Source organism: Dreissena polymorpha, chromosome 1, assembly GCF_020536995.1.
Source record: "Dreissena polymorpha isolate Duluth1 chromosome 1, UMN_Dpol_1.0, whole genome shotgun sequence".
Lineage (NCBI taxonomy): Eukaryota > Metazoa > Mollusca > Bivalvia > Myida > Dreissenidae > Dreissena > Dreissena polymorpha.
In genome coordinates this window covers 33464500-33487834 of record NC_068355.1, presented here as the reverse complement: position 1 = coordinate 33487834, position 23335 = coordinate 33464500, and the positions used below count along the sequence as shown (strand labels likewise).

General features: G+C 35.4%; 2 protein-coding genes across 3 annotated transcripts in view; both read left to right on the top strand.

Annotated features, from left to right (window-relative positions):
* LOC127876068 (uncharacterized) overlaps positions 1-23335 on the top strand; it is a 299486-nt gene that overhangs the window by 191818 nt on the left and 84333 nt on the right. The gene's annotated exons all lie outside the window — the stretch shown is intronic.
* On the top strand, positions 136-23179 carry LOC127876113 (ankyrin repeat domain-containing protein 42-like). Its single transcript, XM_052421054.1, has 11 exons — positions 136-487; positions 1540-1647; positions 2501-2620; positions 4608-4743; positions 5302-5499; positions 7867-7992; positions 8844-9023; positions 11007-11075; positions 13725-13851; positions 15960-16098; positions 18355-23179. Exons 1-11 carry the CDS (start codon positions 287-289, stop codon positions 18520-18522), a joined length of 1572 nt encoding a protein of 523 aa, XP_052277014.1. The 5' UTR covers positions 136-286; the 3' UTR covers positions 18523-23179.

The following is a 23335-nucleotide window of genomic DNA, read 5'->3' as shown; positions in this document are numbered from 1 at the left end:
GACTTTAAAATAAAATATACAAGATGTTTGGAAAAAGACTTTTGCATGGTTTTATTTTAAAGGGCCATGATATTAATATAAATTGTAAATGTTCATATTTTACTTGTTTAAGTCAAGAAAAAGTATGCCAATATCCAAGGGGCTATTTTAATCTGCATTAATTGTTATTATCTGCTTGTACAATCACAGTTAAACTGAGGCCCACCAAACCATTATATTGTCTGCTTGGCTGATAGCCCCCCCTCCTGCCTTTTAGTAGCGCCAGGCTTTATCTTTAGTGGTTGGAATGAAGACTGATAGATATTTCATAAGTACATTAATTTCATATATAGCTCAGAAAAAATACGCAAACATCCATGAGGCAGTGAATGCTGGGGATGTTGTAGCCTTGGAGACGATGGTGAAAGCAGGGGCCAGCATCAACGAGGTCAACGAACGAGACAAGTTCACTCCCCTGCACTGCGCATGTAATGTGGGGGCTCTTGAAGTAAGTGCATTAAAATTGTAATAATTCAAAAAAAAATCTAAAAGAAGCCCTATGATAACTTAACCTTTATTAACAGGTTTTCAACCAAGGCTAGCATGCAGCCGGTTTCAAGAAGGTGGTTTTTGCTCAATAACTTCAGTTTGTAGTATTCAATATTGTATACTTGTATGCAGACCCAGCTTGAGGCATGTAAGCCTGGTCAAGGTTGAGCTCACTGTTACATGTACTTAAAATAGAAAAACAGTTTTTGCTCAATATATAATTTGACTAGGTGAGGTCACTGTTCCTGAAAAAGAAAACTGGCTTTCATTCAATAGCTTGTGTTCGGATGGAGTTATTTTATTGCAATTTTGTATGCAGGTATATAACATGCAGACCAAGCTCGGGAGCATTTGGTGCTAATGATCATCACTGTAACTAAAATATAAAAAAATGCACGTTAATGGGGATTGCACAATTATCTTAAAAGTTAAAAGCCTGTTTTTGTGGTGTTGCCATGTTTATTGTTGATCTTATAGAGTAGAAGCAGTTACCGCCTCTAAAAATTTCAAATCATGTAGTTTTTCTTCAAAACTGATCTTTCGCTAATATTTTCATATTCCGTTGCTATGTAAATGTTTCATCAAAATGCCAAATGTAATGTTTAGTTCCTGCACCACCACCCTCCCACCATCACACTCTGATAAAGATACAAGAGGTCAGAAAAAGTTCTGAAGAGTATTGGATTTTTGAGAAATCAAAATGGAAACTTATAGTGACCCTATGATAACCGACAAACTCAATTAAAAACTTTGTCTTATTTACATATAACTCAATTTAGTGTTTACCGTATTATCTATATACTGCAATGAACCAATAAAAATGCAAACCCCATATATGAATAAAAAAACCAATCCCATATTTTTACTTAGAATGATCAATCTGTGGATGATTGAATTAATATTAATCAGTGTTCGACCAGGCATGTGATTATTTCATCACTAAAATGCATACAATTGTAAATTCTTTCTTAAATCAGAAATCTATGTATATTTTTAACTTAATGATTTCAGTGTCTTCACTGGTTGCTATGGCACGGCGCTGACACCACGGTTACCACTCCTAAGGGTTGGACCCCTGCACACATAGCCGCAATACGGGGTCAAGACGCATGCCTACAGGTAGATGTTTTTTAAAGGAACTTGGAAAGAATAGAATAGCAGGGCGCTGCAGCCGTAACATCCCCCTCCCCCTCTGCTGCACGTCTAGATTTGTAAATTAACACAAAAACTGTAAATCTGTAGATTTTGTGTGTGCTGATTTTTAAAGCAAATGAAAAGACTATGGTTGAAAAAGGGATGCAATACTTTATATTTTCTATTAAATGTTAACCTGATACTTGTCTCTTAAAACGCGTAAATTGAAATTTAAACTAAATGTTTTTATAGCACTTGGCATACTGAACTTACGCCATCTTGATTGGAACAAAATACCACACTCATGACTGGAATTAAACACTTTTCAATAAAGAAAACAATAAACTAGTAATGATATGTTTTGATAATTGGCTATAAAATTGTTTGGTTTTGTTAAAAATTAACTTTGGATTTGGGAGCTATTATCCCAGAATTATTACACATGTTTATTTAAGTCATGATAAGAAGCAATTGATTAAGACTGGTTGATTTGGATCAAAATTATATGTTTGGCAAATACCTGGGTAACCAGGGTAAAATGGACCCACTTTTGCTCAAAATCAATGTGTTTTCCCTGAAAGGTCACAGGGGCAAGTCCACCCTATAAATACACTCTACCAAGAGGCTGATGGACGTGTTAATAAAACTTCGAAATATTGTGTTCTTTACATTTGAAAAATGGCAGAAAGTTTCCTTGTGCATGTGTACACAAGTTGTTAGTTATGTTTCCATAGCATGACAGCATAATAATATAAATATTCTGAATTTAAATTATTTATTTGTGATTTGAAATTTATATAAGTGCACTCACTCCAACGTTGTATATTCTTCTCCTCAGGGTCTTGCTAACAACAATGTGAACCTGAGTGCCAAGGACCATAGAGGCAGCACACCAGGCCACCTGGCCTCTGCACACGGGAACTCCTTCACCCTCAACACCATCCTCAGATCTGGCACAGTGAGTAACATAAACATGCGCAAGATATTACTGTTTAAGTGAGAATAATACCTTATTTATGTACCTATATCCACATTAAAACAGGGACATAATAAAACCCCATAGAGTTATACTCTGTTAAGGTTCAGCCTGTAACAATAACAGTTGCACAATATCACTGATTATGTGCCTTGTTCTGGGACAACTGGGCATAATGCATGATGCGTAAAGTGTCGTCCCAGATTAGCCTGTGCAGTCCACTCAGGCTAATCAGGGACGACACTTTCTGCTTTAATTGAATTTTTCTTTTAACGAAAGTCCTTTTTTACAGAAAATCTAGTTTTAGCGGAAAGTGTCATCACTGATTAGCCTGTGCTGACTCCACAGGCTAATCTGGGACGACACTTTAGGCAAATGCATTATGCCCAGTTTTCTCGGAACACGATTCATATGTATGTTTTGCAAGGAACACTTCTGTGTCTTTACAATTTCCCAGAGCATGGATACTTTCTTAGTAGTGAGAACAGTTGTATAATATTATAAATCCCATATTGTGAATGCCAGCTTTCATACATGTATATGGGTGTTTAATGTAGGGTCATTATAAAAGAAACACTGCTGTTTGAGTTGTTCTAATGAGTTTTTTCTGATTTTTAGGCTTAATTTGTGCTTTAATTTAAACTTTGACATAATTTTCTAGCAAACTTGTTATTTAATAATCCATGAGTTAACTAGGATACATTTAATGATTAAGCATTTCTTTATTTGCATACTTCTTATTTTGTTCATTGATTTACTGTCAATTGAATTCGTTGAAGGGTTTTTTGAACCAACAAGGACTAAAGGTATTGACACTAAAAGCCAGGATGGCTTATCAGATGGGGTTTGTTGATATACTAATAGCTTCTATTAATGTTGAAGTCTCGTTGTGGATTGTGTGTGTTTGTGTGTGTGTGTGTGTGTGTTACACTTAGAAGTTAGATAAAGCATGTTTCCAAAACAATCATTTATGAAATTAAAGTATCCTATTTTCTGAAAAGAATCTGTTCATGATGTTAAATATATGTAAACATAGACACAAAAATCTACTTTGTTTTGTAAAAACAAACAGGAAAAACTTGACATATAATTATAATGTAATTTTTTATGTTGTTTATATTTTATTCAATATAATATATTAATTATATTTGAGTGATTTAACACTAAGTGTGTTGAGCATTTTGTACATTGCTGCATGGTTTAGGTATTTCTGTGCACTTGTATTATAAATTAGTAATTGTGTAATTTATTAAATCTTATTTTCAACATCAAATGAATTAAACAAAATGTGATTGTAGTAGTTTTACAAGAACATATTAAGTCTGCATGCATTTATAAAACAGCAAAAGTGACAATGAATTAAATGGCTTTTACAATTTCATTCCAGTATTAAATATCGATAAAGTATGCATGAAAAACTAGGTCAGTCATGGATGTCAGTAATTCAGATTCTGATTATGCTAAACATCTAATGACGTCACGTCTGTAAAAAAAAATTATGGATTTTTTATCTTGTTTTGGAAAGGATAAAAAAAATGTGTTACTAATTGAGCGTTCGGCTTGGATCAGAAACTTAAATGACTCATTAAGTTTCATCTTAACATGTTCATTCAGAAAGGACATTAGCATGGACACAACTATACCTGTAACTCATATCAGCCTCAATAAAGTTGTCACTCCATTAGCTTGTCCCGAGGTGTGGTGGTCTTTATGATTACTGATCCAAATGCATATTTACTGGCCAATTAAATCAAATATACTTAACCAGAACTTTGCCTGACAATTATTTTGAAAAGCTTAATTTTATCAAACAGGTAAACAGGTCCCTTAAATTAAAATAGCAAGGGCACTTCCTCTGTCAGAAATCAGGACATCTGGCTAAGTTGGTTGCGTAAAAAATGGTCCCTGTAACTAGCTATGTCTGAGGTCAATTGTAGACTTTTGCAGTGACTGTCATATGTTTTCTCAGGACATAAACACAACAGACAAGAATGGCTGGACGCCTGTACATGCGGCCTGTTACCACGGGAGACTGGGCTGTCTACAACTACTCAACAAGTGGGGCGCCAGTATTGACGAGTGCGATAATATCAGGAATACCCCAGGTAATTTGCTGTTGTTGTTATCTATTAAATTGAAAAGGTCGCAGTGTGATCTTTCCCTTGAAATTATGCGTTGAGTTTTTTTTATTAACTTTTATCTTGAAATATACTAAGTACTGGTCTTACCAAGCATAGCAATTAATCATTTTAACTTTGTTGCCATCAAACTCACAGGTCTACTCTAAAATTGCTAGTGTGCTTGTTTATTTGGACTTAATTTGAAGATTAACCCTTGTATTGAGAACATGTAAGTTTTTATCAAAATTTATTTAAAATTAATACAAGATATCATTTTTTCAACCTTGTACCATCAATATATGTGTACTTTTAATGTATATTCATTGAATGGTTGAGCTTACTTACTTAAGTAGGTCTATGCATTAGAAATACTTACGTTTCAAATATCATGCAAAATGTTTCCCTGTAATTGATATAACTTAAAGTCTACGGACAATATTCAAACAACTTATGTTAAGTGGTGAACAAATATATGTTTGATATAGAGGATATTTGTTGATAATGTTAGATTATCCATTTACTGATCCCCTCTGATGATCTTAGCACACTATGCAGCAGCTGAGGGTCACCTGCCCTGCCTGAAGTTCCTCGTCAGCACAGGTATCAGCCCCACGCACATGCTGGGCGCCCGTAACGACCAGGGGGAGACGCCCAAGGATCTCGCCCAGCAGTTCTATAAGGACGCCATCATGGAGTACATCAACGGCATCGAGTGGGAACGGGACCACCCAGAGGCCGAGAGTGAGTCTATAGGGCCCGTATTTACAAACCCATTGTTAGACTTAAGATTAGACTTACAACCCAAAAAATTACATGCAGCATTTGAATTATTCGAACACCCTCTTTTTCAGCAAAAATAATGATTTTTCATGAATCTTAATTTTCAGACATACAGGTTTTTTTTCCATAATTAATGTCTCTTAATTCTCAGACAGTATATTTAACCGCGCTATTCTACAGACTTTTGCTCCGTGTTGGCTTATCTTGTTACACTTTGATTATGGATTTTTATGCTCTCCATATATATAGTTGCCAGTTTGTACTTTCGTACTTCCGTACTTCTGTACTTCCGTACTTTTTTCCGTCACACTTTTGTTACAGTTTCTCATAGCCCCTTCAATATTTTACCGATCTCTTACATATTTGGCATGTAGGTACCTTGCATGGACCTCTACCTTTTGATGAGGTTTGACGTCACTGGGGTCAAAGTCAAGGTCACCGAGGCTAATAATTAGATTTTCCGTCACACTTTTGTTACAGTTTCTCATAGCGCCTTCAATACTTTACCGATATCTTAAATATTTGGCATGTAGGTACCTTGCATGGATCTCTACCTTTTGATGAGGTTTGAGGTCACTGTGGTCAAGGCATCAAGGTCACCAAGGCTAATAATAGATTTTCCATCACCATTTTTTTGCAGTTTCTCATAGCACCTTCAATATTTTACAGATCTCTTACATATTTTGCATGTAGGTACCTTGCATAAACCTTGTCCTTTTGATGAGGTTTGACGCCACTGGGGTCAAGGTCACCAAGGCTAATAATTAGATTTTCCGTCGCACTTTTGTTACAGTTTCTCATAGCGCCATCAATACTTTACTGATCTCGTAAATATTTGGCATGTAGGTACAGTGTACCTTGCATGGAACTCTACCTTTTGATGAGGTTTGAGGTCACTGGGGTCAAGGCGTCAAGGTCACCAAGGCTAATAATAGATTTTCCATCATCATTTTTTTCACAGTTTCCCATAGCGCCTTCATTATTTTACAGATTTCTTACATATTTGGCATGTAGGTACCTTGCATGGACCTCTACCTTTTGATGAGGTTTGACGTCACTGGGGTTAAGGTCACCGAGGCTAATAATATATTTTCTCAATGTCACACGTTTGTTTCCACAAAATTAACCCATATATTGACAAATCATCATTGGGGAGCATCCATCAGTTTTGCTGTCACTGATATCCTTGTTACATTTGAATTAAGGTCATGAAACATTGCAGATGCATGCCTGAGGGCAATTGACCATTTAATTTGCGTAATTTGGTAATTAACCATGTATACCGGTAGAAAATAATGGATTCACCAAACATGATTTGAAACAGTGTTGTCCTATTAAGGAAGCAAAATGTTTTTTGTTTTAACTTTTTTGCTGTATATCATTTCAGGCAAGAGCTTGCAATTTCTGTGCAATTGTATTAATTTTTTAAAGCAGGAAAAGACGAGTTAATCACAAGAAAATTATTGTACTTATTTCAGCATAATTCAAATTTTAGGACACCTTAATGTTGGTCTCTAAATTTTCAGAAACCTGTAATTTTTGAATATTTTTCGTTTCAAAACTAATTACGGTAGTTTAAGGAGGATACTTTCTCAAAACTAAAACAATTATTGAAAATATTCCCATTTTAAAGTATATTCTTTTGGTGAACACGAACGTATGACGTTATTGTTGTATTTGTTTAAACCTTTTCCACTCAGATACATTTTGATTTCTTAGTAGTCCCTTAGAAAATCAAATTTGAATCTATGACCTTATTGTTGTATTGGTTTAACCTATAACGACACTTCCCGTCTGATCTGGATTTTTGCTGTGAAGAGACTTCTTCAAATGAAAAATACCATAAAAGCTGGAAGTGGCAGGCTGTTCTGGTTTTATGCATAGCTATTTTTGCTTTTCTTATGAGTGGGAAGGGTCATGTTTTCATTAGAATAATTTGCTTTTTCCATGGTAATGGAGTCAAATTGAGTTGATAATCAGAGAATATTTTGAAAAGGACATCAGTAAGTTTATGTGATTGTTGATGTGTTGTTGTCCTTGTACATGTAGATCTTTTCATTTCATTGTTGGAATTTTCTTTATCAGAGATTTTAATAAAGTGTAGTAGATGCTGTTTATCACTTCACATTGTTACTGATTTGAAGTAATTGTTTCTTTCATTCAGTACTTTTGTTTGTTATAGAATTTATCATTACATGACTGATCAGGTGTGTAATATGATTACTGATATCTGTTGGCAATATTTATTGTTGTTTTCATTAAAAAAATCTGGAAAGATGATTTGTTTATTACTAAAGAATGACTGCATTTTTTGTGATAATTTTTCAGATCTGGCATTCCCTGCCCATGTGGCTGCATTCAACGGTGACCTTGACCACCTGAGAATGCTCGTGGAGAATGGAGTAGTGAACATCAATGAACGTGATGACAAGGGCTCAACACCCGCGCATAAAGGTGAAATATCAGTTAGGCTCTTAGTAGGCAACAGTTTGTTGTACCACAACAACATTATATACTGTGAACAAATGGTTTGTTCTACCATGACAATATTATTTACAAAGAAAATTTGTGCTGCCTAAAGTTTCTTTTCACAGTTAATAATCTATGTTTTATCAATACAAATAAATGTACGTAAAACTCACATTTAATATGCCTTGTATAGGAAACAAAATACTCCAGATGTGATCAGCACAGACAGCTCCTTAATATTATTTCGTATAAAAAATGTATTTTTTCAATGATTAAATAATCCATGCCTCCTTGGAAATATCACCAATACTTTACTCATCAATCATGCTAAGGTTGGTCAAGTGACTAAAGCATAGTTGAGCAAATAAATGTTTTTATGGAGGTAATATAACTGTGCTGTCAAATTGTATTGCAGTCAATATTTTTAATGGATTTCATAATGGGTAAAATGGCATCATGTTTCAATTATCCATATGGTATAAACTTGACCTGAAGCGCAAATCAAGAATTGTTGTTGACAACATAGGGTAACTCAGTCCACAGTTGTGTATGCATTATTGACAATATTCGAGTTCTGTAAAATGTAACAATAACTATGAGATATTAACTCAAAACTTGCATTATCCATGTCATGAATATTGGAATGATGACTTATAGATAGACTTATTGTTGTTAACAACAGGGGGTAACTTAAAAAAACGTGTTTGCATAATTTCCCATTTTTCAACTCCCAATATTCATGTTCGGTGAAAATTGCACAATAAATAAGAGATATTGACCCAAAACTATAACAGAGTAAAAATGATCAATTATTTGAACATACCATGTTTTCTCAGCTGCTGGGCAGGGCCACGTGCACGTGCTACAGTGGCTTATAGAGATGGGCGCAAACATGTCAATTACAAACCAATCAGGCGAGACCCCGCGTGACGTGGCCCGGAGATTCTCCAAACTGGCGTGTGTCAAGCTGCTTGGTCGAGATCCACTACTCAGGGGGGAACAAGAGGAGGCCGAAGGTTTGTAACAGTACTGTCGAATAATTTGATGGAATAATAACACACAACTTAATTAACTGAGCATAGAGATCAATTTAGCTTTTAAACACGACGCTTTCCAGTCCACAAAATATTATAATCAACAAGATATTTTAGACTAACAAACTTGCATGTGTCAAGCTGGTAGGTAGTGATCCACTACTTAGAGGAAGCAGTTGCTTTGTAAAAATAGTTAAGGTTGCTTTATTTAAAGTAGATTGTTTGTAACAGTAGGTAATGTTGCTTAACCATTTATTACTCAGATATGCATTTTGACGTGTCTGAAGACCCTTAGAAAATCAAATTAAATTAAAGACCTTCATAAATAGATTCTTCTTTTCCAACCATTCGATACTGATGAGCCACAAACAGCATAAAACCTGAAGAGACTGCAATTAACTCACAGGCATTTCTGATTCTATGCTGGTTGCATAAACCATTTCCACTTCGCCTCTGAGTGAGAAAAGGTTAAATTGGTTTTAATATGACCAATATTTTAGCAGGATAGTTGTAAACTAAAACTGGCTTTCAGCATGAATCAATATATGTTTTTAATGTTTAGACAATCAAAAATACATTAATGTGTACTGTATCTTGTTTAGCAGAACCTCTTTGACTGCTTGACAGTATTGGCTTAAACTTACTACAGCATAATTTTACGGTCTAGATCACTTGACCTAAGTCATAATGTTATATGCACTGTCGTTGTTGCGTCAGCTGAATGTATCAGGTTAGTTAAATATGGACATTTATATTGTCTCTTGGGTCCTGATACCTTTTTTTCAGGGATCATATACTCAGCTTTTGTTCACTTATTATGTTGTGAAGCTTTATGAAGTGAAAGATCATCATGCCTCACACATAAAGTATGTATTTAGGAGGGGACAAATGTTTAAAATCAGGACTAAAATACTTATCAAGATTTTTCTTCCTTATTGGTCCTGATTTCATTTGCAGATCTTGGATATCCCGCACACCTTGCAGCATTTTCTGGAGACCTGGAACACCTGGCATCCCTTATAGAGAAAGGCGTCAGTAATATCAACGAGCAGGATGAGAAAGGGTCTACTGCCGCACATAAAGGTTAGAAGGCCACAATTATATATAATTGTTATTAAACATGAGTTGAAATTGATGCATGAACAGTGTTTTTACAATTTTGGGAATGGAGCTGGGGCACTTTTGATTGGGAAAAAATGCGTCGCTTCGACTAAAATTCGGATTTAGATGTTGCTTTTTCTTCTAACAATTACTTTAAAATTTAGAATAAAAGAGTTTTCAATATTATATTTACTAAGGTTCATCTTAGAGACCTGATAGGGATATAATGGTTGAAATATATTTAAATTTATTTTTGGAAATCTTCAATTGGGAATTTTTGGCAATCATTTGGAAAAAATAATACATTGTGAGATGGAAAAATAGAGCAGAATTGCGGACCCAAATATGAACAAACATAACAAGAAAATATTAAAATACAGTAAACATTATCTTAAAATGTTTCAAGTTTTGTATTAGCAAATATGTATATATATATATGTTACAGCTGCAGCCCAAGGTCATGCCCACATTCTTAAATGGCTGCTAGAAAAGAATGCGGACATGTCGCTACGCAACACTCAGGGTCGTACACCGCTAGATGTGGCACGCAGATATGGCAACAAAACATGTGTGAAAATTCTTGGCGGAAACCCAGGTAACAATTTGTGAATGAAATGGGTCAGTTTTAGTAAATTATTAGACTTTGCTTTGTCATTTTTGTTCTGTGAGAATCTTTAAATTATATATTTTGTTCTTCAATGTTCTGTTGCATGTGTTGTGGAATATACGGTAATAGGTTTGGGGCATTTAGATAATATTGTCCATTATTAATGCGGCGAGTTTGATTTACGCGTCTCAGATCTGTTTTCCCACCCTTTACAGATGACTTACAACACCTGGAGGAGTGGTCGGATGAGGAAGCAGGAGGGACAGAGGGAAACACAGACGGGGCCTCCATCTCTGTCAGCGATAAACAGAAGAAAGAATCCCGAGGTAAGGGAAAATCTGTCTAATTTGTTCTTTTCAGGTCTAATCAGGTCTGCCCATGTAGTGGCAAAGACACATCTGACCTTTATATAAACTCTGAAATGCACACACTAAGTTTAGTACTTATCAGCCTATCGTTTTGCAACCAGACTCTATTGAGCAATAAACTCACTCACTCAGTCATGTCTTCTAGTATAGTCTGGGGCTTGAGGCAATTGTGATGAGTCAACTCTATTAAAATATTAAGACTCGTTAAGTCCTTCTGAATATTTAGCCTTAATGTCTTTTCTCCTGCCATTGTCCTGGGTTTTATTTCTAGTGTGGTGTACATCATAAAGCAATTGGGAGTAATGGGCAGGAAATTTGCCATTTCAGTTTCTTGTATGGAATGTTTCAGCTATAGTTGATATCCTATTCTTGTGTGTAGGTCTTCAATTTCAGATGGCGTTTGCACTGACAATCTGGAGAGTCTGTTAGAGACATTTATTCTAGAAGACTTCTTATTGCTTCTAAATAATAATGGAAGTCATTCAGCTTCGGAATCAATATTGAAGAACATTACTGATGAAGATCCCGATCGTTGTATGAGTGAATAATTCTTTGGATCTCCAAAAGGGCCTTTATTACAAAGTGCGAAATTGGCCTTTTTAATGGTTAATCATGTTCGGCATAGGGTTTTTATTTTCATTGGCATTTATTCTCAAGACCTCCATCTTCTGGGGGTTGATCATCAGTCAAATCCTGATTGCTTTAGTGTAGAGGCATTTAAGTTTTTAAGATGTCTTGGTACCTGTTAGCAAGGAGATCAATGTCATCTGAGTAGTCCAGCTTCTCTTAGACTGAGGTCAGTGTAGCAAGGAGATCAATGTCATCTGAGTAGTCCAGCTTCTCTTAGACTGAGGTCAGTGTAGCAAGGAGATCAATGTCATCTGAGTAGTCCAGCTTCTCTTAGACTGAGGTCAGTGTAGCAAGGAGATCAATGTCATCTGAGTAGTCCAGCTTCTCTTAGACTGAGGTCATTGTAGCAAGGAGATCAATGTCATCTGAGTAGTCCAGCTTCTCTTAGACTGAGGTGAGTGTAGCAAGGAGATCAATGTCATCTGAGTAGTCCAGCTTCTCTTAGACTGAGGTCAGTGTAGCAAGGAGATCAATGTCATCTAAGTAGTCCAGCTTCTCTTAGACTGAGGTCAGTGTAGCAAGGAGATCAATGTCATCTGAGTAGTCCAGCTTCTCTTAGACTGAGGTCAGTGTAGCAAGGAGATCAATGCCATCTGAGTAGTCCAGCTTCTCTTAGACTGAGGTCAGTGTAGCAAGGAGATCAATGTCATCTGAGTAGTTCAGCTTCTCTTAGGCTGAGGTCATTGTAGCAAGGAGATCAATGTCATCTGAGTAGTCCAGCTTCTCTTAGACTGAGGTCAGTGTAGCAAGGAGATCAATGTCATCTGAGTAGTCCAGCTTCTCTTAGACTGAGGTCAGTGTAGCAAGGAGATCAATGCCATCTGAGTAGTCCAGTTTCTCTTAGACTGAGGTCAGTGTAGCAAGGAGATCAATGCCATCTGAGTAGTCCAGCTTCTCTTAGACTGAGGTCAGTGTAGCAAGGAGATCAATGTCATCTGAGTATTCCAGCTTCTCTTAGACTGAGGTGAGTGTAGCAAGGAGATCAATGTCATCTGAGTAGTCCAGCTTCTCTTAGACTGAGGTGAGTGTAGCAAGGAGATCAATGTCATCTGAGTAGTCCAGCTTCTCTTAGACTGAGGTCAGTGTAGCAAGGAGATCAATGTCATCTGAGTAGTCCAGCTTCTCTTAGACTGAGGTCAGTGTAGCAAGGAGATCAATGTCATCTGAGTAGTTCAGCTTCTCTTAGGCTGAGGTCAGTGTAGCAAGGAGATCAATGCCATCTGAGTAGTCCAGCTTCTCTTAGACTGAGGTCAGTGTAGCAAGGAGATCAATGTCATCTGAGTAGTTCAGCTTCTCTTAGGCTGAGGTCAGTGTAGCAAGGAGATCAATGTCATCTGAGTAGTCCAGCTTCTCTTAGACTGAGGTTAGTGTAGCAAGGAGATCAATGCCATCTGAGTAGTCCAGCTTCTCTTAGACTGAGGTCAGTGTAGCAAGGAGATCAATGTCATCTGAGTAGTCCAGCTTCTCTTAGACTGAGGTCAGTGTAGCAAGGAGATCAATGCCATCTGAGTAGTCCAGCTTCTCTTAGACTGAGGTCAGTGTAGCAAGGAGATCAATGTCATCTGAGTAGTCCAGCTTCTCTTAGACTGAGGTCAGTGTAGCAAGGAGATCAATGTCATCTGAGTAGTTCAGCTTCTCTTAGGCTGAGGTAAGTGTAGCAAGGAGATCAATGCCATATGAGTAGTCCAGCTTCTCTTAGACTGAGGTCAGTGTAGCAAGGAGATCAATGTCATCTGAGAAGTCCAGTTTTCTCAGACTGGGGTCAGTGTCCACTGCAAACCTTGTCTTTTTTCTCCTGTGACATTCCGTTTGATAGAATAACACATGCAACAAGATACAGCCTATACTTATAAATGGCTATAAATCATAATCAGCTTATCGTCAATTGCTCGATGATAATACCTTTTACATGGTCTATTTACTTGAATAACAAACATTAACACTGTATTCCACATACCCAATCAATATCATTATCAGGTCGGGCCCGACGTAAAGTCGAGGACTTGGAGCGACTGCTGGAGATTGCTAAGAAGAATTACACGCAGCTTGGCGGGTCACTGCCAGAGGATCGCAAGAGGCTACAGACCATCAAAGACAAGGACAAGTGAGTGATGAATGCTGTCATAGCCTTGCATTTGTGAATGCAGTCGTAACTTTGCCTTTGTGAATGCAGTCGTAACTTAGCCTTTGTGAATGCAGTCTTAGCTTTACCTTTGTGAATGCAGTCGTAACTTAACCTTTGTGAATGCAGTCGTAACTTTGCCTTTGTGAATACAGTCGTAACTTTGCCTTTGTGAATGCAGTCGTAACTTTGCCTTTGTGATTGAAGTCATAAATTTGCCTTTGTGACCATGTTCAAACCTGAAGGAAATGTGCAGTGAATATCTGTCAATGAATCCTTTGTTTCACAAGTTGTGTGTTGATATTTGTATTGGCAATAAAAAGAAAATGGCTCAATCCAAAACTTGTAAATAATGCAGGCCTTTTCCGCTCCATTTCGGGAAAACAACACACTGGAATTTTGGGAATTTCGCGTCATGAAAATCCCCATTTTGGGAAAAAAAATAATCGCAAAAGTGGCTCAATTGGGAAAATTAATCGCATGTTAATAGTGTTTCTTATATTTCAAAGAAGCTGTTAACTGGTAAATAACGACTATTTTGATAACATATTATTAAAATTTTACAAAATATTATGAACATGTGTGATACATGCAGGGTTTTTTATCTGATTTTGGGGAAAGAGCCTAGCCTTTTTTGAGGGAAAAAAATCGCCGCGAAACGCCGGATTTTGGGGAAAATAAGGAAAGTCTTAAATAATCAATTTAACATATTTCACTTTTTATGCTCCCCGAAATAAATTTCGGCGGAGCATATAGTTGCCAGTTTGTCCTTCCTTACTTACTTACTTACTTACTTACTTACTTCCTTACTTCTGTCACACTTTTGCTACTGTTTCTCATAGCGCCTTCAATACTTAACCAATCGCTTTCATATTTGGCATGTAGGTACCTTGCATGGACCTCTACCTTTTGATGAGGTTTGAGGTCACTGGGGTCAAGGTCACCGATGCTAATAATAGACTTCCTTCCGTCACACTTTTGCTACCGTTTCTCATAGCCCCTTCAATACTTTACCAATCGCTTTCATACTTGACATGTAGGTACCTTGCATGGACCTCTACCTTTTGATGAGGTTTGAGGTCACTGGGGTCAAGGTCAAGTCACAGAGGCTAATAATAGACTTCCTTTCGTCACACTTTTGTGACCGTTTCTCATAGCGCCTTCAAAACTTTACCAATCGCTTTCATATTTGGCATGTAGGTACCTTGCATGGACCTCTACCTTTTGATGAGATTTGAGGTCACTGGGTCAAGGTCACCGAGGCTAAAAATAGACTTCCTTCTGTCACACTTTTGCTACCGTTTCTCATAGCGCCTTCAATACGATAACAATCGCTTTCATATTTGGCATGAAGGTACCTTGCATGGACCTCTACCTTTTGAAGAGGTTTGAGGTCACTGGGTCAAGGTCACCGAGGCTAATAATAGATTTTTTAGGCGTTTATTAACACATACATTGACAAAGCGCATCATCGGGGAGCATCCATCAGTTTCACTGATATTCTTGTTTAAAACAAATTCAAGGCAACAGATAATTTAATTACGCAATATTTTTATATTTTCTACACTGGATTAGGTTAACTTATATATTTAAAGGTTTAAAAAAAAAATATATATATAAAGATTTCAGCGTTATTACTTTTTTCAAGTAACATTACCAAAGCATTGAGTTATTCTAACCGAAATATAACGTGAACCTTGAGGTTTTAGCTAGGAAGTGTTATTTGACTTGGCACAAAAGATACAATGTTTGCAAGATCAATCTTCAATCTGTTTCATTATAAAACTAGGAACGACATGGAGGCACTTGTATACTTGTTATGAGAGTGAATCTCTTGAGTAGCTAAGTAATTCTAATCAATAGTATCTATGCCGATGTCTTCTGATTAAACAATCTATGAATAAGAGACATAACTTGACTGCAAGATATTACATCATTAGAAACTAAGTAATTCTCACACATATAAAACTGGCAGCTATATATTTATAAAATTATCAATGAACTAGAAGCTCAGCTCGACTACGAGCTCTTATGTGTTGAGTAACTAAATAACTGTCACGGAAATAAACCATGCACCTGTCTTTTTATAGAACAATCAATGAACTAGAAGCTCAGCTGGACTACGAGCGATTACGTCGTGAGAAACTGGAGGCCCAGCTTGACCAGTACAGACGAGACATGGCTGACTTGAGCTACCGTCTGCAGGCAAAACTAGGGGATGACAGTGATGTACGTGGAACTATGTCTTTTACGTTTGTAAATATGCACATTTTGGTGTGCCAGGGATAAATAATCAATATACTTACAAAATTAAGCTTACTCGATATTTTAAAATGCACCATCAATGTTTAAAAATTTAAAATGTTCAAATATTAATCAGAGATTATATAAAATCATTAAAAAATACCAGCATAGAATTATTATATAATTCAGTTTGTATAAATGCTAAAATATTTAACTAGGGTTTAACCAACATGATGCTATCCAAATATGTATGCAATTTTGGTGCAAAACTTGCTTTTCCCTTTGAAACACATTTCATAGAATAATAAAATTATGGTCTGTGTTATTATGCCCCCCTATGAAGAAGAGTGGGTATATTGTTTTGCACATGTCAGTCCGTCTGTTTGTCGGTCCGTCCACCAAATGGTTTCCGGATGATAACTCAAGAACGCTTAGGCCTAGGATCATGAAACTTCAAAGGTACATTGATCATGACTGGCAGATGACCCCTAATGATTTTCAGGTCACTAGGGCAGAGGTCAAGGTCACAATGACTCGAAACAGTATAATGATTTCCGGATGATAACTCAAGAATGCATACGCCTAGGATCATGAAACTTCATAGGTTCATTGATTATACTAGCAGATGACCCCTATTGATTTTCAGGTCAATAGGTCAAAGGTCAAGGTCACAGTGACTCGAAATAGTAAAATGGTTTCCGGATGATAACTCAAGAATGCTTTCCCCTAGGATCATGAAGCTTCATAGGTACCTTGATCATGACTGGCAGATGACCCCTATTGATTTTCAGGTCACTAAGTCAAAGGTCAAGGTCACAGTGACTCAAAACAGTAAAATGGTTTCCGGATGATAACTCAGAATGCTTAGGCCTAGGATCATGAAACTTCATAGGTACATTGATCATGACTGGCAGATGACCTCTATTGATTTTTAGGTCACTAGGTCTAAGGTCAAGGTCACAGTGACTCGAAACAGTAAAATGGTCTTGATGATAACTCAAGAATGCATACGCCTAGGTTCATGAAACTTCATAGGTTAATTGATCATGACTTGCAGATGACCCCTATTGATTTCAGGTCACTAGGCCAAAGGTCAAGATCACAGTGACTCGAAACAGTAAAATGGTTTCCGAATGATAGCTCAAAAATGCTTATGCCTAGGATCATGAAACTGCATAGGTACATTGAAAATATCTGGCAGATGACACCTATTGATTTTCAGGTCACTAGGTCAAAGGTCATGGTCACAGTGACTCGAAACAATAAAATGGTTTTCGCATGATAAGCCAAGAATGCTTAGGCCTAGGATTATGAAACTTCATAGGAACATTGATCATGACTGGCAGATGACCCCTATTGATTTTCAGGTCACAATGTCAAAGGTTAAGGTCACAGTGATTCAAAACAGTAAAATGGTTTTCAGGTGATAACTCAAGAATACTTGGGCCTAGGATCATGAAACGTCATAGGTACATTGATCATGACTGGTAGATGACCCCTATTGATTTTCAGGTCACTAGGTCAAAGGTCAAGGTCACAGTGACAAAAAACGTATTCACACTATGGCTGCCACTACAACTGACAGCCCATTTGGGGGGCATGCATGTTTTACAAACAGCCCTTGTTTCTATATTCTATCCAACACTGTTCATCAGCAAACTCTTTTGAAGAGCACTTAAACAGTCTTAAGTTTAGTAACACAGTTCACAGATCAATCGTTGAAATGTTCAACAATTTATTCAACCACACAAGTATACTCAAAATATTGTTTGTGATGTTAAATATTTTTGAAGACAAAATACCCCGTCCATGTCGTCCATAAAAAACTATATGCATAAAGCAAAGTAGAAGTTATTTGTAAATTAGAATTGTATCTAGACAATATCAGCACTCTAGTTTAACTAGAATACTTTCACATGCCTTTATGTTGATAGGATATTGTGTTCTAACAATTTATTTTCCTGTTTACTGTTTATGCATGTTTACATATTAATTACCGTTATTCCTAAGCAAAAAATGCAATATTTTTCTGACGCCACATAAATTATTCTTTATTTGTATAAATAGCTTTCTGTGTATGACACATAATTAAAAGCTGTTTTTAGATTTTCGATTATTGACAACACATATAGTATTGTATTTATGTCACTTTTATGATTATTGTCATTGACAATATCCTATCCTATTTAAATTCATGACAATCATATAAAATGTCCTCCCTTGTAATTGATTCATTTTTAGTCGGAATCTGATGCTGGATACGGGCACCAATCAAGACAGTCTACAAAACAACGAGTTGTGAAGAAGCGCTCTGGCTTGAAGAAGAGATCACAAGACGAGGGAGGAGTGTTCATCAAAAGAAATGTGTCCAAAGAGAAACGAGGGGCAAGATATCAGAAAGTTGTATGAGAGATAAATGTTTTTTTTATAGGCGGTACATTTTTTAAGATCTGGGTAAAGCTGTTGAAGTTTTAAGTCTGTTTGCTTAACCCTTTACCACTCTAATACATATTTTGACTCATTCGTAGTCCCTGAGAAGGCTAAATTTAATTAAAGACCTTTCTTACTTTCTTCAAGTTTTACAGGCTTCATTTCCAACCCTAAGATACTGATGAGCAGCAAACAGCATAAAGCCTGAACAGACTGAGAGTTACTCGCAGGTTGTTCTGGTTTTATACTGTTTGCATATAGCAATTTTCACTTTGCTTCTGAGTGGGAAAGGGTTAAATTTAGGTAACATCATAGTCTGCCAGGTTGTTTCTTTTGCTTTCGCATAACACTCAGTCTCATTTGATGAAGAAGGTATACATAGCTGTATTTTTGTTAATGTTAATGTAGTGCATTTTAATGTTGTTTTCATTTTCTGAAACGATTTATTCAAGATACTCTATTTATATTTTATATCTTTTTCTACCTATATGGTGAATATATTGCCTCAGTATTTATGTGTTAATACATATTAAAAAACATTTTGCATTGTATGTGTTGGTTACTCATACTGCCAGAAACCATTACTCGCAGTTTTTTGTTGTTTTAAATGCATGTTTAAATTTGTTTTCAATATCATATCAAGGTGTGTATTTTTAATTAATTCATAATGTATAAAATATCTTAAATGCTCCAAAGAAAACACAAACATACATTTATTTTATATGAAAATGGGTAAAAATATCAATTCGTATTAGGCAATAACATTGCAAATTAATATCTAATTGTTGTTTTTTTAAGCTTGCATTTTGAATCTACATTTGGTGTTGATGTGTTATTGGGGAAAACAAGAATAATATTATGATGGAAAAAATGCTTGTTTACTTAAATTTCATCAAGTAAAAGAGGGAATCATCAAAAGATAATATTGTTCCCAAATAATTATGTTCCAAACATGGCATTAGTTTTCTTTCAATTCTGGACATATATGATTTTTATGCCCCTGGTAGGGTGGCATATAGCAGTTGAACTGTCCGTCAGTCTGTCCGTCCGAAATCTTTAACATTGGCCATAACTTTTGCAATATTGAAGATAGCAACTTGATATTTGGCATGCATGTGTATCTCATGGAGCTGCACCTTTTGAGTGATGAAAGTTCAAGGTCAAGGCCATCCTTCAAGGTCAAAGGTTAAAAAAATAATCCAAGGGAAGTAACAAGCTTTAAAAGAAGATCATTTATATTTATCATTTGGCAGGTTCAGATCATTTTCACAAGGGAAGTAATATTTATAAAAGGGATATAATCAAAAAAATATAATAAATCAAAGCGGCGCAGTAGGGGGCATTGTTTTTCTGACAAACACATCTCTTGTAAATTTGTACTATTTGCTTAAGCTGCCATAGCATTTATTTTACAAACATAAAAGTGAATTTTTATTACAAAACCATTTCTCCGTGACAGTCAGCAGATAAGCCAAACGAGATTGTAAGCTGTCACAATTTCAAGGCAATGCTATTAAGTAACTTTGGATATTTTGTAGCTTTGATGTGATGTGATAATATGTCAATAAAATCCCCAAGGTCTGAATTAATATATGAGCACACCTTATAACCATATGGTGTGTGTGATTGTGAATTAAGTTCAACCTTTTCATATTGTATGGTATTATTTACATAAAACAATTATGTACGTCTCACTGATTGTTTACCAATGGACACCAACTGAAAATATATCATACAGTATTCAACGCGCAAACTTGCTTGTATTGTCATTGATCTTTAGGATATTAATTATCAATCATTATGTAGTAATAAATTTTAACCTGTGTTTATTGTTTGATTCATGAAAGCAAGTAGTAGCAAGTTATTTCTTTCTTGGTATAAAACATTATTGCAGAATACGCACTTATTAAATATTAAAATTTTAATAATTTAATTTTTAATAATTGCCCATTAATTTAACCTCTACGTTGATATCGACCTGCTACAAATGTGTCTGATATGTAGATTATATCTGTTTAACAGGCGTTTATAACAGTCAATGATAAGTGGTTCCTCTTATTATTCTGAACCAACTATAGTCACCTTTGTCGGTGAAAACAAATCAAGATGCAGGCTTTCCAGCGTTCCTAGTATTTCCTAGTTTTTTAAATGTGCTCCTAGTTTTTTTTAGTTTTGTCAAAAACCTCCTAGTATTCCTTGTTTTTATTTATTTGGCACTTCTTTGGATAAGATAAAACTGTCTTTTAATGTGTTTTAGAGATTTTGTTTCAAAATAGGACCTTCAGGTTATTGAGCTGACAATATTTGGTAGTCTTTGTGGGGTCTGGTGTCACTGATTACATAGTCTACCCTTCACAGGTGATACCTGAAAGTTGGACTGAGCTCTGTGATGACTACACATGAAAACTTATGGCTATATTCTGAAACGTTCCTCCACTCAACCCAACCTCAGTTAAATCCAATCAGTATAATTACGCACATGATTTTATCTAACAGTCCTCTCTTTCACACTGGTATTCACAAATGTTAGGACAGCTTAAGGTTTCTTGACTGAGGGAGGATATGGTGAGGTAGCTAAGTTGTTCTTTGAGCCTCACTCAAAGTGTTTTTTTATGAATACCGAAACAGCAGCTCGTACAACTATGTGTTTATTTTGTTAGTTTTTGTTATTTCAAAGTGTGGGTAATTTAAAAAAAATACACTGTAGCGCGAATTTGGAACCACAAAATCTTGTGTTAACTAATAGATATAATATTTATTCTGGAGCACTTTGGTAATGGCTCTTTTTTAGATTTTATATACCACTTTAATCTTGTGCGCATTAAGAATAAGATAGTAAACAACATTTAATTTGAGGAAACCAACTTATGTCAGTACTAAAAATCGCTTTTTGTGACATTTTTTCAGGTGAGAGTTTTAATTAGTGTTTTGAATGATAATATTTTAAGGCGAGGATTGTTGCCTATCAATTAGTGTCGTTTAAAATTAATTGCATTAAATGTTATATAGCCGTCATTTACTTGTAATAGTATAATGATGCATATTTACAGCAATGGTCATGTATTAGACAACGTTCACAGTTAAAGCGGGTATGCATGACCTTGACAAATGTTTGTTCAACAAAAGTAAACTTCTTAAAATTTGATATACATGCAGTTCATTATTAATTTATAGACCCTTTCAGAATGACATGTGTCCGAAAATGTAAATTTCGGAGGATATTTAATTCAGAAATTACACTCAACTGTACAGACAGTTTTTGCATCATGTAATAATAATAATGAAGATGATTCCATACAAAAACCATTTTGTTGGTTTATAACTTTTATTTGCATTTTTCAATTATTATATCGATATTTAACATAAAATTATTCTTATCTGTAATTTGTTGAAGTAAATATGCTTTATAACAATGTTCAAGTGAGGATATTGAAGATTTGTTTCTCAATTCCTGACTCTTATTTTTTTCATAGGATAATACAATAACATGCAAATCTATCACTATAGTATGTGTGGTTTGTTTGTCAAAACAAGATCTTTTTGCAAAGCTGATCTAAGACAGTGGGATTCGTTATTTGAAAATGTTATTAGATCATTTATATATGGAGGTGCTAAGTGGAAAATGGTTTTATATTTTTGTATCACAGTGTGATAATTTACCCTGTCATGAAATGTCATCCAAATCAATGTTTTAAATAGTTTAATGTAGATTATGCATGTACACTGTAATACTAAATGTATATTTACTGACTAGGCCAATCATTATTGCTCATAATGATAACATGTCGCCGTTTACGATTATTTTTACGATTCAGACCAAAATCATTCGTTTCGCACTGATTCTACTAACACACAAATGCAATGGTTGCTGTTTGAAAATATATACGTATAAGCTCTCTCCTTGTAGGCATAAAGCGCATAATTGTTCTAGCTGCATCAAATGAAATGTTACGCCACCAAATGTTCTTTGTTCTTGAATATTTGACGTTCTTTCAACATATGTGATAAAACTATTACAGATAGATATATGTTAAAATCACTTAAATGAATATGATAATAGTACATGTTCATGCCGATAATTTAAACATATGAAACCATTTATATGGTTTGATTTTAATTTAATAAATCAAAGTGGAAGCTGCGTTAAATCAATGTTATAAAGCCAGCAGCTGCACATAACCTCTAACCTGTAATAAATATACATTTGTTAGTCCGATAGTTTTATCACATCACATCACATATTTACATTTGAAAATGATATTTCATATATGCTTATGGTGTGATGTAAGTTGGCATCTATGGCTTTTTAGTTTTTGATGTGGTTTCGTAAGTGTTTAGAAAATTTATTATTTGTCACATAGAAGATAGAAGGCTTATATTTAAGATAGCAAGTATTAATAGCATACCATAGTTTAATTGTATTGCAGACCGTGCAGATATTGTGCCTACTTACTGAGGCAACACACTAAAGACTTTGAATCTACAAAACAAATAATGATGATACTACTAGTAATAATGTTTCTGATAAAGTCGCGCTTCGAATATGCTACCCATTCCCTTGTTATATTCGTACGCATTTGCCTTTTGATTTTTTTATCAAGTTGTATATGTACAGAATAAAAAAATACATATAGAATCACTGAAATATACAAAATAATTTTGTCAGCGCGAGCAGTCACAAAACAAGCGGTGTTATTATAACATAGCATTAACACTCGTCACATACCATATTGAATAAAACCATTAATGAAATTGTGTTCATATAAAAATATTTGATTGTAATATATATCTA